Below are 17,453 nucleotides of genomic sequence, written 5' to 3' on the forward strand. Positions count from 1 at the left end.
ATTTACAAGCTCCTCCCGTGTAGTTCTGGGCTGATCCCTCACCTTTCTCATCATCATCCTTACCCCATGAGGCGAGATCTTACATGGAGCTCCAGACCGAGGGCAATTGATGGTTATTTTGTATTTCTTCCATTTCCGAATAATCACACCAACAGTTGTCTCCTTCTCACTAAGCTTCTTGCTGATGGTCTTGTAGCCCATTCCAGCCTTGTGCAGGTCTACAATCTTGTCTCTGATGTCCTTTGACAGCTCTTTGGTCTTGGCCATGGTGGTGAAGAGGTTTGAATGGAAGATTCTTTGGACAGGTGTCTTTTATACACATAATGAGCTGACATTAGGAGTACTTTCTTAGAGTGACGGGACTAATCTGTGTTCAACATGGGCACATAAACAATATGTAGGAGGCAGAATTCTTGCTGGTTGGTTGGGGATCAAATACAGTGGTGGTCATAATTATTGGCACCCTTGGTAAATATGATCAAAGATGACTATAAAAATAAATATGCATTGTTTATGCTTTTGATCTTTAATTCATAAAATTAGCAAAAATCTAACCTTATATTGAAGGAAAAGAATTGAAGGTGGGGGGAAAATCACATTATGAAATAAATGTTTTTCTCCAAAACACGTTGGCCACAATTATTGGCACCCCTAGAATTTTTTATGAGTAAAATATCTCTGAAGTATATTCCCATTCATATTTACATTTTTTTAGCACACCAGGGTGATCATGAACATGAAACTGTCCAGCCATGACTTCCTGTTCCACAGGAGTATAAACATGAGGAAACAAGGCCAAATTCCCGTAATCATTCATCACAATGAGTAAAACCAAAGAATATAGTTCTGATGTGCAGCAAAAGATTGTTGAGCTTCACAAAATAGAAAGCGGCTGTAAGAAAATTGCTAAAGCATTGAAAATATCCATTTCCACCATCAGGGCAATAATTAAGAAGTTCCAATCAACTAAAGACGTTACAAATCTGCCTGGAAGAGGACGTGTGTCTAAATCGTCCTAATGCGCGGTGAGGAGGAAAGTTTGAGTGGCCAAAGACTCTCCAAGGATCACAGCTGGAGAATTGCAGAAATTAGTTGAGTCTTGAGTCTCAGAAAGCCTAAAAATAATGATCAAACAGCACCTACGTCCCCACAAGTTGTTCAGAAGGGTTTCAAGAAAAATCCTCTGCGCTCATCCAGAAACAATCTCCAGCATATTCAGTTGTCAGACACGACTGGAACTTCAAACGGGACCGGCTTTTATGGTCAGATGAAACTAAAACAAGAGCTTTTTGGCAGCAAACCCACCAGATGGGTTTGGTGCACACATGGATAAAAAGTACCCCATGGCCACGGTTAAATATACTGCTGGATCTTTAATGGTGTGGGCCTATTTTTCTGCTGGAGGTCCTGGACATCTTGTTCAGATACATGGTATCATGGATTCTATCAAATACCAACAGATAAAAAATCCAAACCTGACCGCTTCTGCTAGAAATCTAATAATGGGCCATGGTTGGATCTTCCATCAGGACAATGATCCAAAACAAACATCAAAATCAACACAGAAATGTGTCACTGAGCACAAAATGAAGCTTCTGCCATGGTCGTCCCAGTCCCCTGATCTGAACCCTAAAGAAAATGAGTGGGGTGAACTGAAGAGAAGAAGCACCAACATGGAGCTGGGAATCTGAAGGATCTGGAGAGATTCTGCATGAAGGAATGGTCTCTGATCTCTTGTCAGGTCCAAACTCATCAGGCATTATAGGTGAAGACTCAGAGCTGTTATCGTGGCAAAAGGAGGTTGCAAAAAGTATTGAATAAAAGGGTGCCAATAATTGTGGCCAACGTGTTTTGGAGAAAAAAACATTTATTTCATAATGTGATTTTCCCCCCACTTTCAATTCTTTTCCTTCAATGAAAGGTTAGATTTTTAGTCATTTTATGAATTAAAGATCAAAAGGATAAACAATGCAGATTTATTTTTATAGTCATCTTTGATCATATTTACCAAGGGTGCCAATAATTATGACCACCACTGTACTTATTTCACTTGATCAAATGCTAATCAATTTATGACCTTTATATAATGTGTTTTTTCTGGATTTTTTGGTTGATATTCTGTCTCTATCCATTAAAATAAACCTACCATAAAAATTATAGACTCCTCGTTCCTTTGTAAGTGGGCAAACTTACAAAACCAGCAGGCGATCAAAAAATTATTTTCCCCACTGTTTTCCTCAAAAACCTTAATTTCTTTTCGAATGAAGAAAGAAAGACAAACATCTTGGATGACATGGGGGATTGAATAAATTATCAGGAAATTTTAATTCTGAAGTTAACAAATCCTTTAAGGATAAAGTTTCTCGGGAGAACGCAAATGTTTTGCGAGAGAATGCAAAAGTTTTGTGAGCGATTATATTGAAATATAATTTTTACATCACCACATCCCCTCAGGGGCTCCGTATTTCAATAGAAACCCACATGTTTGGGAGTTTCACATGAGATCAAAAAAGTTCCCCACACAGATTTCGCTTATGTTCTAGTTGGTCACGCAAATTTGTCCAATTGACCAACAGAAAGCTGCCTGACTTGAAAGTGATTTCTGCGTGAGCAGTTCTTCATACGTCTCTACTCCAGTGGTTCCCAAACTGGGGGGCGCAGAGTTATAAAAAGGGGGTGCGGCAAGGCTGAGAGATAGGGTCAGGGATACAGTCAACAGATGTTATGTTATGCAAAAGAAACCTCTTCAGGGTGATACAAGTCCCCACTCCCCAATGCGAAATTGTCCCGCTTATTATTCAGCTAATTGACAATGGACCTTTTTTGACTACAGCATCCTACCTGTCAAAGAACATCATATGCTCTACATATAGCAGCAACTCAAATGCACTTTTAATTTCAATAGAGATTAACATTAAAGGGATAGTTCACCCAAAAATTTTATCATCATTTACTGATCCTCATGTAAGTGATCCTCAACTTGTCTGATTTACTTTCTTCTGCGGAATACAAAGGAATATATTTTATTTTATATACAAACAGTTTTGATTAACATTATGTTCCATTGGAAAAAAAAAGAAAAAAAAAAAAATTTTCTGCAGAAGAAAGTCATACTGGTTTGGAACAACATGAGGGTGTTAATGATGAAAGAATTTAATTTTTTTTGTGTACTATCCCTTTTAACATGTTGCTAAGCTAATGATGCAGTACTCTAATATGCATAAAATATGCAGCACATACAAGACACTTATTGCCATTTGACTCAGCCAGCATCATCTTACCATTGTGAAACCATTAAAACAACTTAATGAATTTCTATACAAAAACAACTCACCCCAAAAGCTGTGTGTATCATCACAAGTGCCAATAAAAGCTTTGTGCTGGAAAAAAACAAATAAGATATATTGAATTAGCATCATTACTCAAGTCTTCAGTGTCACATGATCCTTCAGGAATCATTCTAACATGCTGATTTGCTGCTCAAGAAACATTTCTTCTTATTATTATTATTATCAATAAATGTAGGGATCTATCCGCCTGATTAAGATATGTTTGATCTAAATGCAATTAGAAATAATTACAATAAATGTCATAAGGACAATCTCTTACCAGAGGCTGGTCGAGGAGATCCGGCGGGGGCGTGTCATCTCAGCCGCCACTCAGGGCATGTGCCAGTGTTGTAGCCAAGACCACGTAATCCGAGACCGAGACAAGGTGAAGACACGTGTGTGTCGAGACCAAGACAAGATCAAGACCGAGGCAAGTCGAGACCGAGTCAAATCCAAGACCAGACTAGCACTCCTCAAAGTCATCTGAAAGATCCACATTTACTGCCTGAGAAATGTCTTATTTTTAATCAATAACTACAATTAGAATAATAAGACACTATAAAGAGCTGTTATCAATAATTGAAATCACTAACAACAAAGTTGTTCTTTACACTGCAGAGGTGGAACAGAAGTTGCATCTGAATTGGTACAATTACAAATGCATAAATAATGTTGAGATTAATGTTTTAAAAATAAAATTTTGTTTATTGAACATTTGTAAAAGATCAATATCACGATTGCAATTGTGCTCATATTTGTGAAAATTATATCATATGTAATAATATAAATATCAAGATCTTATACAAGTACTTTTTTTGCAATCATATCTTGAATTTTGTGGGCATTTCTGACACAATCCCTTGTTGATTTCTGGCCCGACACAACAGTAACAAAATAAATGAAATTATAAATAAGTTATTGATTGCATTTGAAGCAGGAAGTTTTACATCCAATCAAATTAATGATGTTAACAAAGAAATCAGACAATGCAATGGCAATTTAGCAATTTCCCCACAGTTGTGGTCTTGACCGGTCTTGAAATAAAATCTCGAGTCCTTTTAGTCTGAGACCAAGACAAGACCGAGACCAAACGCGTCCGAATCCAAGACCTTCAAAAAAATGGTCTTAAGACCGGTCTCGAGTATTACAACACTAGCATGTGCTACCTGTTGATCTTTCTCCACTGCCTCAAAATGGTGTGGTCAGTGATGTAGCTATGACTCCTGACGTCCTGACAGACAACTCACCCACCTGAGGGAAAAATTAAGAGATGGATGGATGGGTAAATCACTGTAGGAATATATGGATAAACAATAAAAAAGTGCTGGAATTGACAACTGGGTAAAGGCAGATTCTCCTTCAATAACATTCCCAATGGCTGACAATATGGCAGAGGTGGTGATGTGAGAAGAGACAGGCTAAATCAATTCAATAGATGCAACTGGGACAAAGTTGATCTTTCCGGATGGCTTCTTTTCTATGACACACAAGTCAAGACTGACAAAGATTTTAAAGCGAACTCACTGACACTGGCAATGGCCACATCAAACTAGACAGCATGAGAGATAGGTGCATATCCAGGCCATTCTATGACATTAAAATCCTAATTATGAGGGCTTGAACCATCATGGCAGAATTTACCAGACATCAGTTTCACATCCAAGCCATAACATTTCTCATAACACTTTCTGACCTGATTTGATAATGAATGTTAGTATTGCTGGTAATGGCCGGTATAATATTTTCATATTTGTCGGCTATGAATTAAATTTATTTTGAAAACTACAGCTGATCTCAAAACTGTGTAAATTAATGTCACGTACAAAGAGTGCTGCTGTATACCTCTCTACCTATGGAATACTACCGATGGGTTGCAAGACTACAGTAAATTGAAACTGGAAATTTGCGCCTGAATTTATTGTGGTTCTTAAATGTACTCGTTCAAAATAGTTATTATGCCATTCAACGTCATTCACATTTCATTGAAACATTTCAATTCAAAATTGTAAACATATAGGAAGTGGATCTTAATGCATAATAGCAAATAAAGTAGGAAACAGATATAGAAATAGAAAAAGAAAGGCTTAAAACTATAATGTTTGTGTTTGTCACAATTGTAGCAAATATGGCCTATGCACTGTCCCATAGTAGAAGTACATTGAAAAGTAGCCAAGTTTTTTTTTTTTTTTTTAATGGAGATGACAAGCTTGTGTGGATGTTATATATCAAATAAAACATGCTGATTCAGTTCTGCCATTTAACATTCATTAGCAACATCACAAATCAAATTAAAGCAGACATTATGTTTTTTACTTTTAACTGTTTTGTCCAGTAAATCCTCAGAGACGTACAACTTGTCACCTCAGTTCATTTCGAATGGCTAAAATTCATTGTATTACACGCTACTGACAATAAGCTATCAGTCTCCTTGGTTTATTTCCTCTAAAGGAAACAAATACACGACATTCACAAGTACAAGACCTTCACCTAAGCCCTCAATTACATCAAGTAAACAAAAACGAAGTCAAAATCCTCACCTGCTCCCGTAGCACCACCGTGGCTTTACATTAACGCGTAAAATACAATCCCATTTAGAGTAGGTGCACGCCGAAAACTTTATCAGAAACGCACAAAGTCTGAACATGGGTGCCCGCTGCGGCTCAGCGTTTGCTGTGACGTCATGGGTTGATTTGACTATTCCAACTACAACTCATGAACTGCGAAATACGTCAAACACACAGTTCCCTGTTCAACTCCCGCTGATTTGATATTCTTGAGGATTCAGTGACAGTCCACAAAGTTTGAATCAGTTTCTTAAGTACCAGTTTAAGCTTTATTTCCGAGATGGTCGCAGTTCTGCATGTGGTTTCGCAGGTAGATTTGGAGATCTTGCGGTTCCATTCCGGACTCCTGAATAACGTGTGATCCCGAGGTTGTTGTGTACTGGACCTGTGGGAATTCTGTGCGGGTTCGTTATCTATGAGAAAATGGATTCTTGCTTAATACTGCGCGCGACACTTTTCGGAATCATGTTGCTGGGACTTCTTACACCGGCACAAACTAAAGGGGTGAGTTTAATAAGTAAATGATTGTGTCTACTAAAAAGTTTTACACTTTTAATTTTTCTCCAACATATATTTGAAGTACGAATCATTTTAACGAAGAAGTAGTAACTTAACGTATGTGGAGAGGGGAATTAATTATTTCATTCATAACTCAACTACCTGCGGATGTTATTGAATAGTTTATTTATGACATATAGCAGATATGTGTCAGAACACTGAAAGGAACTAACGTTAATATCAAACACATAATATCGAAAACGTGCTTTTATTCATTGTGAGATTTATGTGGGAGTATTTCCATAGGCTAGGCTTTCAAACAACAACTTAGTAGCCGCAAAAGTTAATCAGAGCTCACTAAATAGACACTCGCGCAAAGAAGTTGCGTTTACATGGGATGGTAACCATAGCAACAATAGGCTGCTCAAGCGCTTTCCGTTGCTATCATTTATCTGTATGAATGATTTAATATATAGCTAATTATATGATTTTTCATTTATATAAATCAGTGGTTGCTATTCATATCGGACGGCACATCGACAAAACATAAGTATCGTTATTTATAGTTTTCTTACACATCGCAATTAAATGACAAACGCTTTGTTTAGAAATGCCTTTTAGATGAGCTGGAGTTAAAAGACAATTCGGGTACGCGAGACCAACCGAAATTCCCTTCATTTGAAATGAATAAGACGACTGCATTTGAAATTTATTAGGCTGATGCCTCCAGTAGGGGCGCTCAATTGTGACGTCAACGCTCAATCAAACTTCATAGAACTTGAGCTGCTGTCCGGTGACAGTATGCTATCAAAGGGCTTCATTTCTGGGGAATGTTTTCCCCAGTTACCTCATCTTTGGCCAGAATGCTGTTCAAAGTTAGCCCTGTGAGAGAGATACCATTATGGTACCATTATACTGGCACAGTTACTTTTTTGTAAGGATATTTCTCAGCATTATACTGCAAACAAATAATGCGCCCCTGAGTAATTTTTTCTAAATGATTTATTTTGCAGCATCAAACTATTTTAGCTATGCATTGAGATATTTTAGTTGTGCAAAATAAAAATTTCATTTTTTTTTTTCATTTTGTCTCAATGCATTTCCTAGTTTTTCTCTGCTTTTTTGCACACTCTGGTATTAATATTGAGGTTGTTTTACAGAGTTTGACCACTAAGATTTTATAACGTTGATTATTCTTCTACTGTGTTAATCTTTCCTTCTTTCAAAAGATCTGCTGAATACAATGTCAAATCAGTTTGAACCTTTCTCTTCTGGTCCTAGAGCAGGGGTTTTCAATCTTTTAGATGCCATGGACTGCCAAGCTATATATTTCCATGTATAAAGACTAAATTTATACTTTGAAAATCAATGTTATAAATATGCGTGAAAATATTTTTATTTACTACAGCCTATTACTGAAATAAATGTATTATGTATTTATTTAATATATTTTAATACATTTATTTATTTTAATCAATGTTTTATTTTATTCAATTTATTTATTTATTTAGCTGAATCTTATTTTTTATTATTTATTTATTGTCAGATTTTTTTTCTTTAGACTTTTCCATGGACCACTTAGCTCTCCGTTGCGGCCCCCTAGTGGTCCCGGACCCCAGTTTGAAAAACTCTGTCCTAGAGCATGTGTCATATGCAGTTACATGAGTGATGTTGTTGTGCTGGGATGTTTGGCAGATTTGTGTGTTTTTGTGTATGAGAACAAGTGTGGGGTCAGTATGATTCTATGTGAACCATCTCTCTGTCGTTATCAGAGACAGACATCTGTTTATGCAGGCTCTGTCTTGTCTTTGCTGCCCTTATCCAGACCCAGGTCTCCTCTCTCTCTCTCACGCCCTCTGCCTGTCTCTTTCCATCTCTGATGTACACACAAACACTTAGCAACACAACTAAATGCCACATTTGACAAGTAAACTTCGAATTTAGATCATATTCGTTTAGTAAAAGTGAGGGCTTTTGGATAAGTCTGTTATTTGTACTGTTTGTTTTGCTTGAGATTTAGGCCACATGATTCGGGATTTCCATGTTGTGTCAATTACGTTGTCTCGCAGGACAGAGTTTGTCAAAACATGATTCCAGCTAGCCACAGAGAGCAACATGTTTGTGTTCAAAGTGATACGGAGAAAGTTCGAGATGTTTTTTTTGTGGCTGGGTGGAAATGCGGGAATAAACCGAGAAATGCTAGGAATGTTATGAAGTCAATAACCTCAGCATCGGCCTTGAGGGTGAATATATCATGGATGAGAGAAAGAAGAGCAGAGGGAAACACAAGAAGCTTCTCTCGTCTCTCCTCTCATCTCTTCTCCACTGCTAAAACTTAATCCTATTTCCCGACTGTGACCTGTGTGTTTTTAGTCCCTGGATTCAGCTCATTGTCCAGCCTGCCTGTTGATTCAGAGTCCCTCTATTCATATAAAGCCAGTAGGACCCATCGTTGCCCACCGGGGGATTTACAGATGCAGTACAGACCCCGACACGTTTATCTTTCTGCATGTTTGACCAATCAGAAGGCCTGTCTGAGCTCAGCCATTCCAAGCTGCAGGAAGTCTGAGTGCTAGTGATGTGTCTGTTCGATGGATGTTGAGAAGATGTTGTTGATTGGGAATTAGAGTTTATCACTTTTCTAAACAATTTTAGCTGGTGGAGATGGAAAATAAAATGGGTGGCATTCTATAGATTTGAAGCAGGAAGCTGTATTTAGGTGAATGAATAACACAAAAGACAGTTTTAGAGAGTAAGAAATCACCTAATAACCACCTAGCAATAAGTCTCTATATTGATACTATACACGTCAATCAGATATAGGCCTACACTACCATTCAAAAGTTTGGTATCGGAACGATTTTTTTATTTTTTCTTATGATTCTCTCACCAAGACTGAATTTATTTAGTAAAAAAGAAGGTAATATCGTAAAATATTACTGCAAATTAAAAGAACTGTTTTCTATTTAATTTAATGTATTTTAAAATGTAATTTATTCCTGTGATGGCAAAGCTGAAACATCATTACTACTAATCAGAGTTGGGGAAAGTTACGCATTACAGTAATGCATTACAATATTGCATTACTCCCTGAAAAGTAACTAATTGCGTCACTTAGTTACTTTTTATGGAAAGTAATGCGCTGCGTTACTTCTCATCTGGGCTGTTTGTTTTTATAACAATAAAAAAGTTATATTTTTGGCAAATGTAAATGTCCTTTCCATCCAAAAGTGAAATGCATAACACCCTGTCCTAACCAGACGCGACACTCGATAAAAGGTATCTTTTCCATCCATATAAATCGGAGTTTTTGTCCTAACCAGCCGCGACGGCGACACGCGACGATTCTATTTTAGAAACGGTTTCTATTTCTCCACGACGTTGCGGCTGGAACAACAACACAAAGTATGGCAATGATAATATCAGGTACTGTTTATGTGCTTTATTTAATGTTAAAAGCGTCTAATCTGAGTGTGAATATCATTCTGTGTTCCCAGCTTTTTAGCTGTAATGAAAACAACACTGGCTTCACCTCAGATCTTGAAAATAAATAAATGGGCACAAGAACGTTCAAACTGTCAACTTAATGCGAACAAACAAGTATATTATATGACAAATTTGGTTCAGTCACTCCGTATGTACTTTAAATAATGTTTAAATGGTGTAATATTTATGGATTTTACTATGTACTTGCCCATTTCATTGCGCCTGCTGTGCTCTTGCCGAGAGAGCCCACCCACACTCTCTTCTGATTGGCTGTGGTTTTTGATTGATTTTATCGCTTCTCATTGTCGCGTTGAGTCTAGTGTTTTTTTTTTTTTTTTTGCGTTGAGTCTAGTGTGGACAGTCAAATTGCTCGTCGCTGGAATCTTATCGCATCGCGTCTGGTTATGACACGGCGTCAGGCTGAAGGAAATGCAAATTCATGCCTGTACAGCAGAGGGCGCATTTCAAACAAACAAGCCTTTCAGATGTGTTGCTACTCTGGAATACAGAATAATAGGAGGCAGGAGAAGAAGTAAATGTATGCTCACATTTAGTCTACAACTAGTCTAGAATAAGCATCATATTCACACAACAGCACACATAACGCCTCTGCACTTACTCCCGATTTCTCTCAACATGGGGACAGGAGAACTGTCAGTCAATAACTGGGAAAACAATGTAACTTGCGTTACTTATTTGAAAAAGTAACTCAGATATTTTGTTGTAAATTTAAAAGTAATGCGTTACTTTACTAGTTACTTGAAAAAAGTAATCTGATTATGTAACTTGCGTTACTTTTAATGCGTTACCCCCAACACTGCTCCTAGTGTCACATGATCCTTCAGAAATCACTCTTAAGGTGCCGTCACATCAGCAAAATTGTGTGTCCAAAACAGCCCATTGTCCATAGCTAGAGATGTATGAAGCAAACCAAGCTGCTTGCTTTCTGTTAATCAGCACGTCTAAAAAATCTGCATCTTCATCTACAGAGCTGCTGTAAATGTGATCGCACCTTAATATGATGATTTGCTGATCAAACATTACTTATTAATATCAATGCTGAAAAGTTTTGCTGCTTAATATTTTAGTAGAAATCATGATACATTTGTTGTTCAGGATTCTTTGATCAATAGAAAGTTCAGAAGAACAGCATTTATTTGAAATGGAAATCTTTTGTAACATTATAAATGTCTTTGCTGTTACTTTTGATCAATTTAGCGCATTCTTGCTGAATAAAAGTATCAATTTCTTTAAAAAAATCTCCAAAATTTTGAATTGGTAGTGTATTTAATTCATAAAATGTAAAAATCCAACTTAGTTTATTGGGAAAATCCTGTAGAATGAGTGTGATACTCAATGATTTGTACCTCTCTTTACATCTGGTATGTAATTTCTGACAGCTTTTCCTGATGGGTTTCCAATGTGTTGTGTTCAGTGTACTTGTTTTTGTATTACTGTCAGTCATTCCAAAGGCATGTTAATACACAGTAGTGTTACTGACAGTCTGCATGTGAATTTTACTAATTTTCTGTTGATACGAGAAGACATTTGGATGATGACTACAGGCCTTTCACGAGCAGACAAACATTGGCTTGATTATTTCAGACAGGTATCAGATTGGTGCCAGATCATTTACATGCTGACACATAATCTTACAGTGTCTGTGAGACTAGGAGGATGTTTATGAATATTCCCTATTCATTGCTAGTCTTGTCAAGTCTCGTCTCTCACTTATATGAAATAATATTGGCCTTGCTTTTTGACTCATAAAATAATTTTACAAATGATTGATGAATGTCTTTTTTTTAATTGGAGATGTGTTTTGTACAAATATTTTGAGTATGTTGGTGTGTGTGCTCAGTGTTTACCTGTCAGAACGTGACTGAACATGAGCACACCTGCATAGAGGCAGTGCATCTGTGAGCAAGCACAAATAAACTCGTTCTGCAGAGCCTTTTGAAGCATCTTGTTGCCCGTAGCCTTTGTGCATCAAGACTCAGGGCTGTTCTCAATCATCTTTAGATCTCTCAGCAGGTTGCATATTTCATTACACGTGTTTCTGTGTGTATTGAGGTCTGTGTCATGTTGCGTCATATCTTATCTACAGCTTATTTTGAATCTAGAGAGGCAATAAACTTTGTTAAAACTGAGTTCATAGTTTAGGTTTAGATTTCACTTACAATGCAGAAGTCTCAAGGCTGCATTTATTTGATTAAAAATACAATAAAAACAGTTATATTGTGAAATATTAATATAATTCAAAAGAACTGTGTTCTATTGTAATATATTTTAAAATGTAATTTATTCCTGTGTTGGCAAAGCTGAATTTTCAACATCATTACTCCAGTCTTTAGTATTATCCTTCATTATCCTTCAGAAATCATAATATAGACTTCTTTCCAAAACAATTTTAAAATATTAGTTATTCCAAAGTTTTGACTAGTGATGTATATATCAAATTACCATGGAAACAACAACTGATAGCATCATGGTACAGCAGCATCTGGGTAAAAATATGCAGCGGTAGAAAGATAAACAGTTTACTTGTAATATTGAATCAATCCATATACAAAAATACAGTGGTGGTGATTTTTGCAAATATCTGAAAGCATGCAGGGTTTAAATGCAAGGTCAGAGAAAAAGGGTGTGAGGGATCTTTCACAGTGGATCTTAAGTCTAAAATAAGCATAATTTCAACAGAGCTTTCAAACAATGTTACAGTAACCACAAAAATGAAAGATTAGAGCATGTATTTTTGGTAACTCCCAAAGATAAGAGTTGGTAAGCATTGGTCTTCTTGGTAAAAGCACAAAAGCAAACATCATAGAAACTGTAGGCCGCTTGACAGTTTTCCCTTGATTATTATTAAACATTGATAACAAAACATTGTCACTCCGTAATTTAAAAGTTAATTAAAAATTTTAAACAAAGAAAATTAATAGTACTTCATTTTTTATACATAAAACTTCATTTAAAATATGTGAAATATAAAAAAATGTTGGTTTAAAACAAACAAAAAAAGTTTAAAAGTACCTTTTACCAGTTATAAACACAGTTTGAGGCAGTTGTAGCCTAATGGTTAGAGTCGGACTTGTACACCGAAGGTCATGGGTTCAAGTTTCAGTACCGGCAGGAAATGTAGGTGGGGGGTGTGAATGAACAGGGCTCTCTTCCACTTTCATTACCCACAACTGAGGTGCCCTTGAGCAAGACTCCTAACCCCCAATCCCCCAATATAACCCCCAATCACTCCCCAGGTGCCACAAAAAAAAAAAAAAAAAATGCTGCCCACTGCTCTTGGATGGTGTTCACGGTGTGTGTGTGTGTGTGTGTGTGTGCACTTGGATGGGTGAAATGCAGAGCACAGATTGAGAGTATGGGACACCATACTTGGCTACACATCATGTCACTTCAGTTTTTACACAATAGCATAATAAAAGCAGTTAATTTTGTTAATTCTCTGTTATTACACACAGAATAGCTCACAGAATAAATTAATAGTCATTATTTGCAACCCAAATTACAGTTGGTAATGGCACTTTTCCAAAGATCAGAAACACAAAGAGATAAAGGCCTGGTTTCACAGACAGGGCTTAGATTAAGCCATAGTTCAGGCCTTAGTTCAATTAGGGCATTTAAATGGCTTTTAAAAATGTGCCTTAGAAAAAAACATTACTGGTTTACATCTTGAGACAAAACAATAACATTGACATATTTTAAGATATGTCAGTGCAAGTTGCTTTCAGTTAAAACAGGTCAAACATGCATTTTACTCTGGGACTAGCTTAAGCCTTGTCTGTGAAACCTGGGGGGAAGTCTTTCTCTTCTCCCAATACTTCATGAAAAGTCTCCTTCTTCTCCCAGTATTCCATCTCTCTTGTTCTACAGGCAAATGCAGGTCTGTATCTGATTTTAGTCTGTTCTGATGGTATCTATTCTGTGGCATCTGGTTCAGAGTTCCACAGCACAGTGACTACAGATCCATCATGACTGATAAGATGAACATGCACACATGCTCCCAGGAGCTCATACGGGCCTATGCATGCACCTATACACAGAAAATGCATATAAATCACATGTAATTGCACATCACCTGTACAAATGAACTGAAATGGATTCCAAATTGTTAAACATTCCTGAACTGCTCTATTGAAGCCTCACATCCCTGTTTACATCATTCCCCCCTCCAGGCACGTGAGAACATTAATGTGTGCGTGGGTGTATGTCTGTCTATTTTGTGTTAGTGTTACATGCACAGTAAAACCCAAACAACCCATGAGTACAGATTGTCTATCACCCTGTCACGGTGTAGAATCGCACATAGACAATGCACACAATTCCAGACAGATTCGGTTACAGTGAGAAACAAGGACTGCCCCAACTACAATGGTGTCGCTGATCTGAGATCATCAGGAGACATGTTTTGTCTTAGTGAGTTCAAGGGTACGTGACACAAACAGGTCCTGTGTATCTGAACTTTGATATCAAATCAACAATCAGATGTTTTTTGCATTATCATCAACTATAAGTGATGTGACGTGTGGCCAAGTATGGTGTCCTATACCCATCAAAGTGCACACACACAGCAGTGAGTATTGAACACACACACCCGGAGCTGCGGCACCTGGGGAGTGATGGGGGGTTAGGTGCACCTATGCTGTGGGTAATGAGAGTGGAAGAGAGCACTGTTCATTCACTCCCCCCACCTACATTTACTGCCAGTACTGAGACTCGAACCCGCAACCTTCGGGTTACAAGTCGGACTCTCTAACCATTAGGCCCTACAAACAAAACGTTCGGGATTTGAACCTGCGTCACTGGTATTGTTGATCAACACTCTACCACTCGACTACATATTGACTTGAACCTCACAGCACTTGAACCCACAATCTGTCGCTCATCTCGTTGCGGCACAGGGCAGACTGCACTTCATGGAAACTTCTTGTCATTCTGAAAGTCATTAACATTTTCACCCAAATGTCAATCTCAATCTCAAATGATGTATTGTGTTTAATAGCATCATGTGGTGGAAATTACATTTTTAACAACTGTTTTGTCTTGTCAAGACTAACTTCATAGCTAGATTTATACATACAATTGAATTAGATAATTATATTTTTTGCATAATTTGAAAAAAATTACTTATATATTTTTGTTTTATTTTTCACAGATCACATGTCTAATATTTCATCTTATTTACCATCTCACTGGTAAACAAGTACACTAACTTTGGATAAATCTTTATTAGGGACAAAATTGGTGGTTGTTGCGGAAAATGATGCCATAACTAGTCCACGTCGTGATTTGTGCAGAAATGTATGTAAAATTATTTTCAAGCTATAAGTGCGTAAATACTGTATATATGTAAATGATCATTAAATGTATTAGGCTAATTCAAATTACAAAGGATTTTCATCATTTGAGATTGAAAGTCTGTGAGAAGGTTACATTTTTAAAACAACAAAGATTAAAAATTAAAGGATGAATGCATAGTAAAGCATTCCCAATGTAGTTTTGATGAAAGAAAAAATAAATAAAAATCAACTCATGGGACATGATATTGCTCAGTTAAGAAACACCTATTAATCAGCTTCTGTTGTTATCAAAGAAAGCATTACTTTGCTTTTATCCACCTTATATTTCAAAGACATAATGTATGAGTCTATGATCTTAACCAGTGAGATGTGAGGCCATGAACCCATGCTTGTTGTTGTCATATCTTTTAATTTTGGAGTTCATCCGTAACAATGCATGTTCATGCAGAGAGTTGGTTAAACTCCCAGCATACCTTTAAGCCATGGATTTTATGCATTTCTTGATTAGGTGATTCCATTTAAATTATGGGTGTCTGCTTGGGCACATCTCGTGCCTTCAGTCTATTAACCTGAACAGAAATCCTAATGATATGATGCTACAAAACCACAAAGGACTAGAATTTTTAATCAATATTTTCCCCCTTTTGGTGGCCTTATTTTCTTTTCATTAAGCAAGTGTGCGATTCCCTCCTTATTGTTATTGTAAATGTGTTTATGCAGTCATGGTGTTGTGTTTCTTGTGTTTTCCTCTCAGGGGTGTGTTTGCAGTGGGAAATCAGGATGTGACTGTCAAGGAATTAAAGGACAAAAGGTAACAGAACATGCAAACATACATAAACATACATAATCATATCCACACAATAAATGACTCGTAATATTATGTCACAAAACATATTGCATGTGATCACCATTATCTTTACAGTGTGTTCAAAACATCAGCAGAGCTAGAGAGAAATCAACTAGAGTTCCTCAAATTGAACATCCAAGCATGTTCATATCAAATGTAAATGCTGCCCCCTTGTGGTTTCACATTCACACTTCACATTTTTGGTGCTGCAGAAGCTTCCATGTTTGCCACCTAATAGTGGAATGATGTCAAATTTATTTGTACAGTGCTTTTTTACAAATGATTTCAAAGCAGAAAATCATGATATTAGTGTCTTAATATCTTCATGCCTTATAGTTGCATTCAGCAGATCCTATCCTAGGATTTAGGATGTTCTAAACACAAAGTCACCATGAAATCAAAATTGACAACTCAATTTTGGAATATTTCAGTATTTATTATAAATAATTTATCTGTGCACACCACAACCACAACCAAACCACAACCATATAATCAATTCCTGATGGACAAAATCATGTCCCATCCTACATTTTTACTTTTTCAAGATGCCGTTTTACTCAGATGTATGTCACAGTGGGGAAGAAAAGACTTTCACAACTTCTATTTCATGTTGATTTTATGTGTCTGTGTTTACATGGATGTGCCAGACATGGTGCTCATCTAGGAAAAGTGAGATTGAATCTTACATGCAACATTTCCATATCCAGAATTACAGTTTCAATTAAGACAAAAGTACCACCCTTTTTGTATCTTGATTATAGCACCACATCTACACTTTTGTGTATTTCCATAATATGAAAGATCAGTCATTGGTTGATCAGAATTCCTGATGTCAGGATGTCAATATATAAGCTTGGGTCACCAGGTTCAAAAGAGAGAGAAGAGAAAATATGTTTTGTGGTGGTGGGTGGCCTCATGAGTATTTCTGGGTGACGTGACAAGTATTTGCCACCCAGGTGTCCGTATCAGATCAGCTGTGCTACACTATTGATGCCCAAAGCTACAGAACACTTATCAACAATATAAGTCACGCATCTGCTCCTCTGTATGTGTCCACCTGTGTGTAAGATTCTGTGTTCCACTTCTTTCTATACACATGTGTTTGGCATACCTGTCATGGTATGTTCATTCCTATAGAAGCTTGGGTTTTAATGGATTTTACATAGGATTAGATAAAGTTCATGGAGCTATTTTGCAGATGTTCCTCTGTTTTCTGGTCTTTGTGTTGTTGATGGATATTTGCAAATAATTTTGAAAATCTGCTTTAAATTTCATCCTACAAATTCACCCAGTAGAGCTTTGATGAAGTTCTTTCAATATTCCACCATGTTTCCATCCCATCTGTGGGCATCATGCACCTATTTTAAAGTCACATTCAAATCAAAATTGACAATTCTTATTTTTTTATGAAATA

General features: G+C 36.9%; 2 protein-coding genes across 2 annotated transcripts in view; one reads left to right on the forward strand and one right to left on the reverse strand.

Annotated features, from left to right (window-relative positions):
* col4a4 (collagen, type IV, alpha 4) overlaps positions 1 to 6,002 on the reverse strand; it is a 77,948-nt gene extending 71,946 nt beyond the window's left edge. The window contains exons 1-4 of the mRNA XM_051862481.1: positions 5,867 to 6,002; positions 4,496 to 4,580; positions 3,610 to 3,812; positions 3,335 to 3,380 (exon numbers count right to left, since the gene is read on the reverse strand). Coding sequence (XP_051718441.1) covers positions 3,335 to 3,380; positions 3,610 to 3,647 — 84 coding nt within the window. The 5' untranslated portion in view covers positions 3,648 to 3,812; positions 4,496 to 4,580; positions 5,867 to 6,002. The remainder of the gene's footprint in view (positions 1 to 3,334; positions 3,381 to 3,609; positions 3,813 to 4,495; positions 4,581 to 5,866) is intronic.
* Positions 6,003 to 6,053: 51 nt separating this feature from the next.
* col4a3 (collagen, type IV, alpha 3) overlaps positions 6,054 to 17,453 on the forward strand; it is a 39,097-nt gene continuing 27,697 nt past the window's right edge. The window contains exons 1-2 of the mRNA XM_051862482.1: positions 6,054 to 6,397; positions 15,947 to 16,003. Of these exons, the coding sequence (XP_051718442.1) occupies positions 6,317 to 6,397; positions 15,947 to 16,003 (138 nt within the window). The 5' untranslated portion in view covers positions 6,054 to 6,316. The remainder of the gene's footprint in view (positions 6,398 to 15,946; positions 16,004 to 17,453) is intronic.

The sequence above is a fragment of the Ctenopharyngodon idella genome, chromosome 15 (genome assembly GCF_019924925.1).
Source record: "Ctenopharyngodon idella isolate HZGC_01 chromosome 15, HZGC01, whole genome shotgun sequence".
NCBI lineage: Eukaryota > Metazoa > Chordata > Actinopteri > Cypriniformes > Xenocyprididae > Ctenopharyngodon > Ctenopharyngodon idella.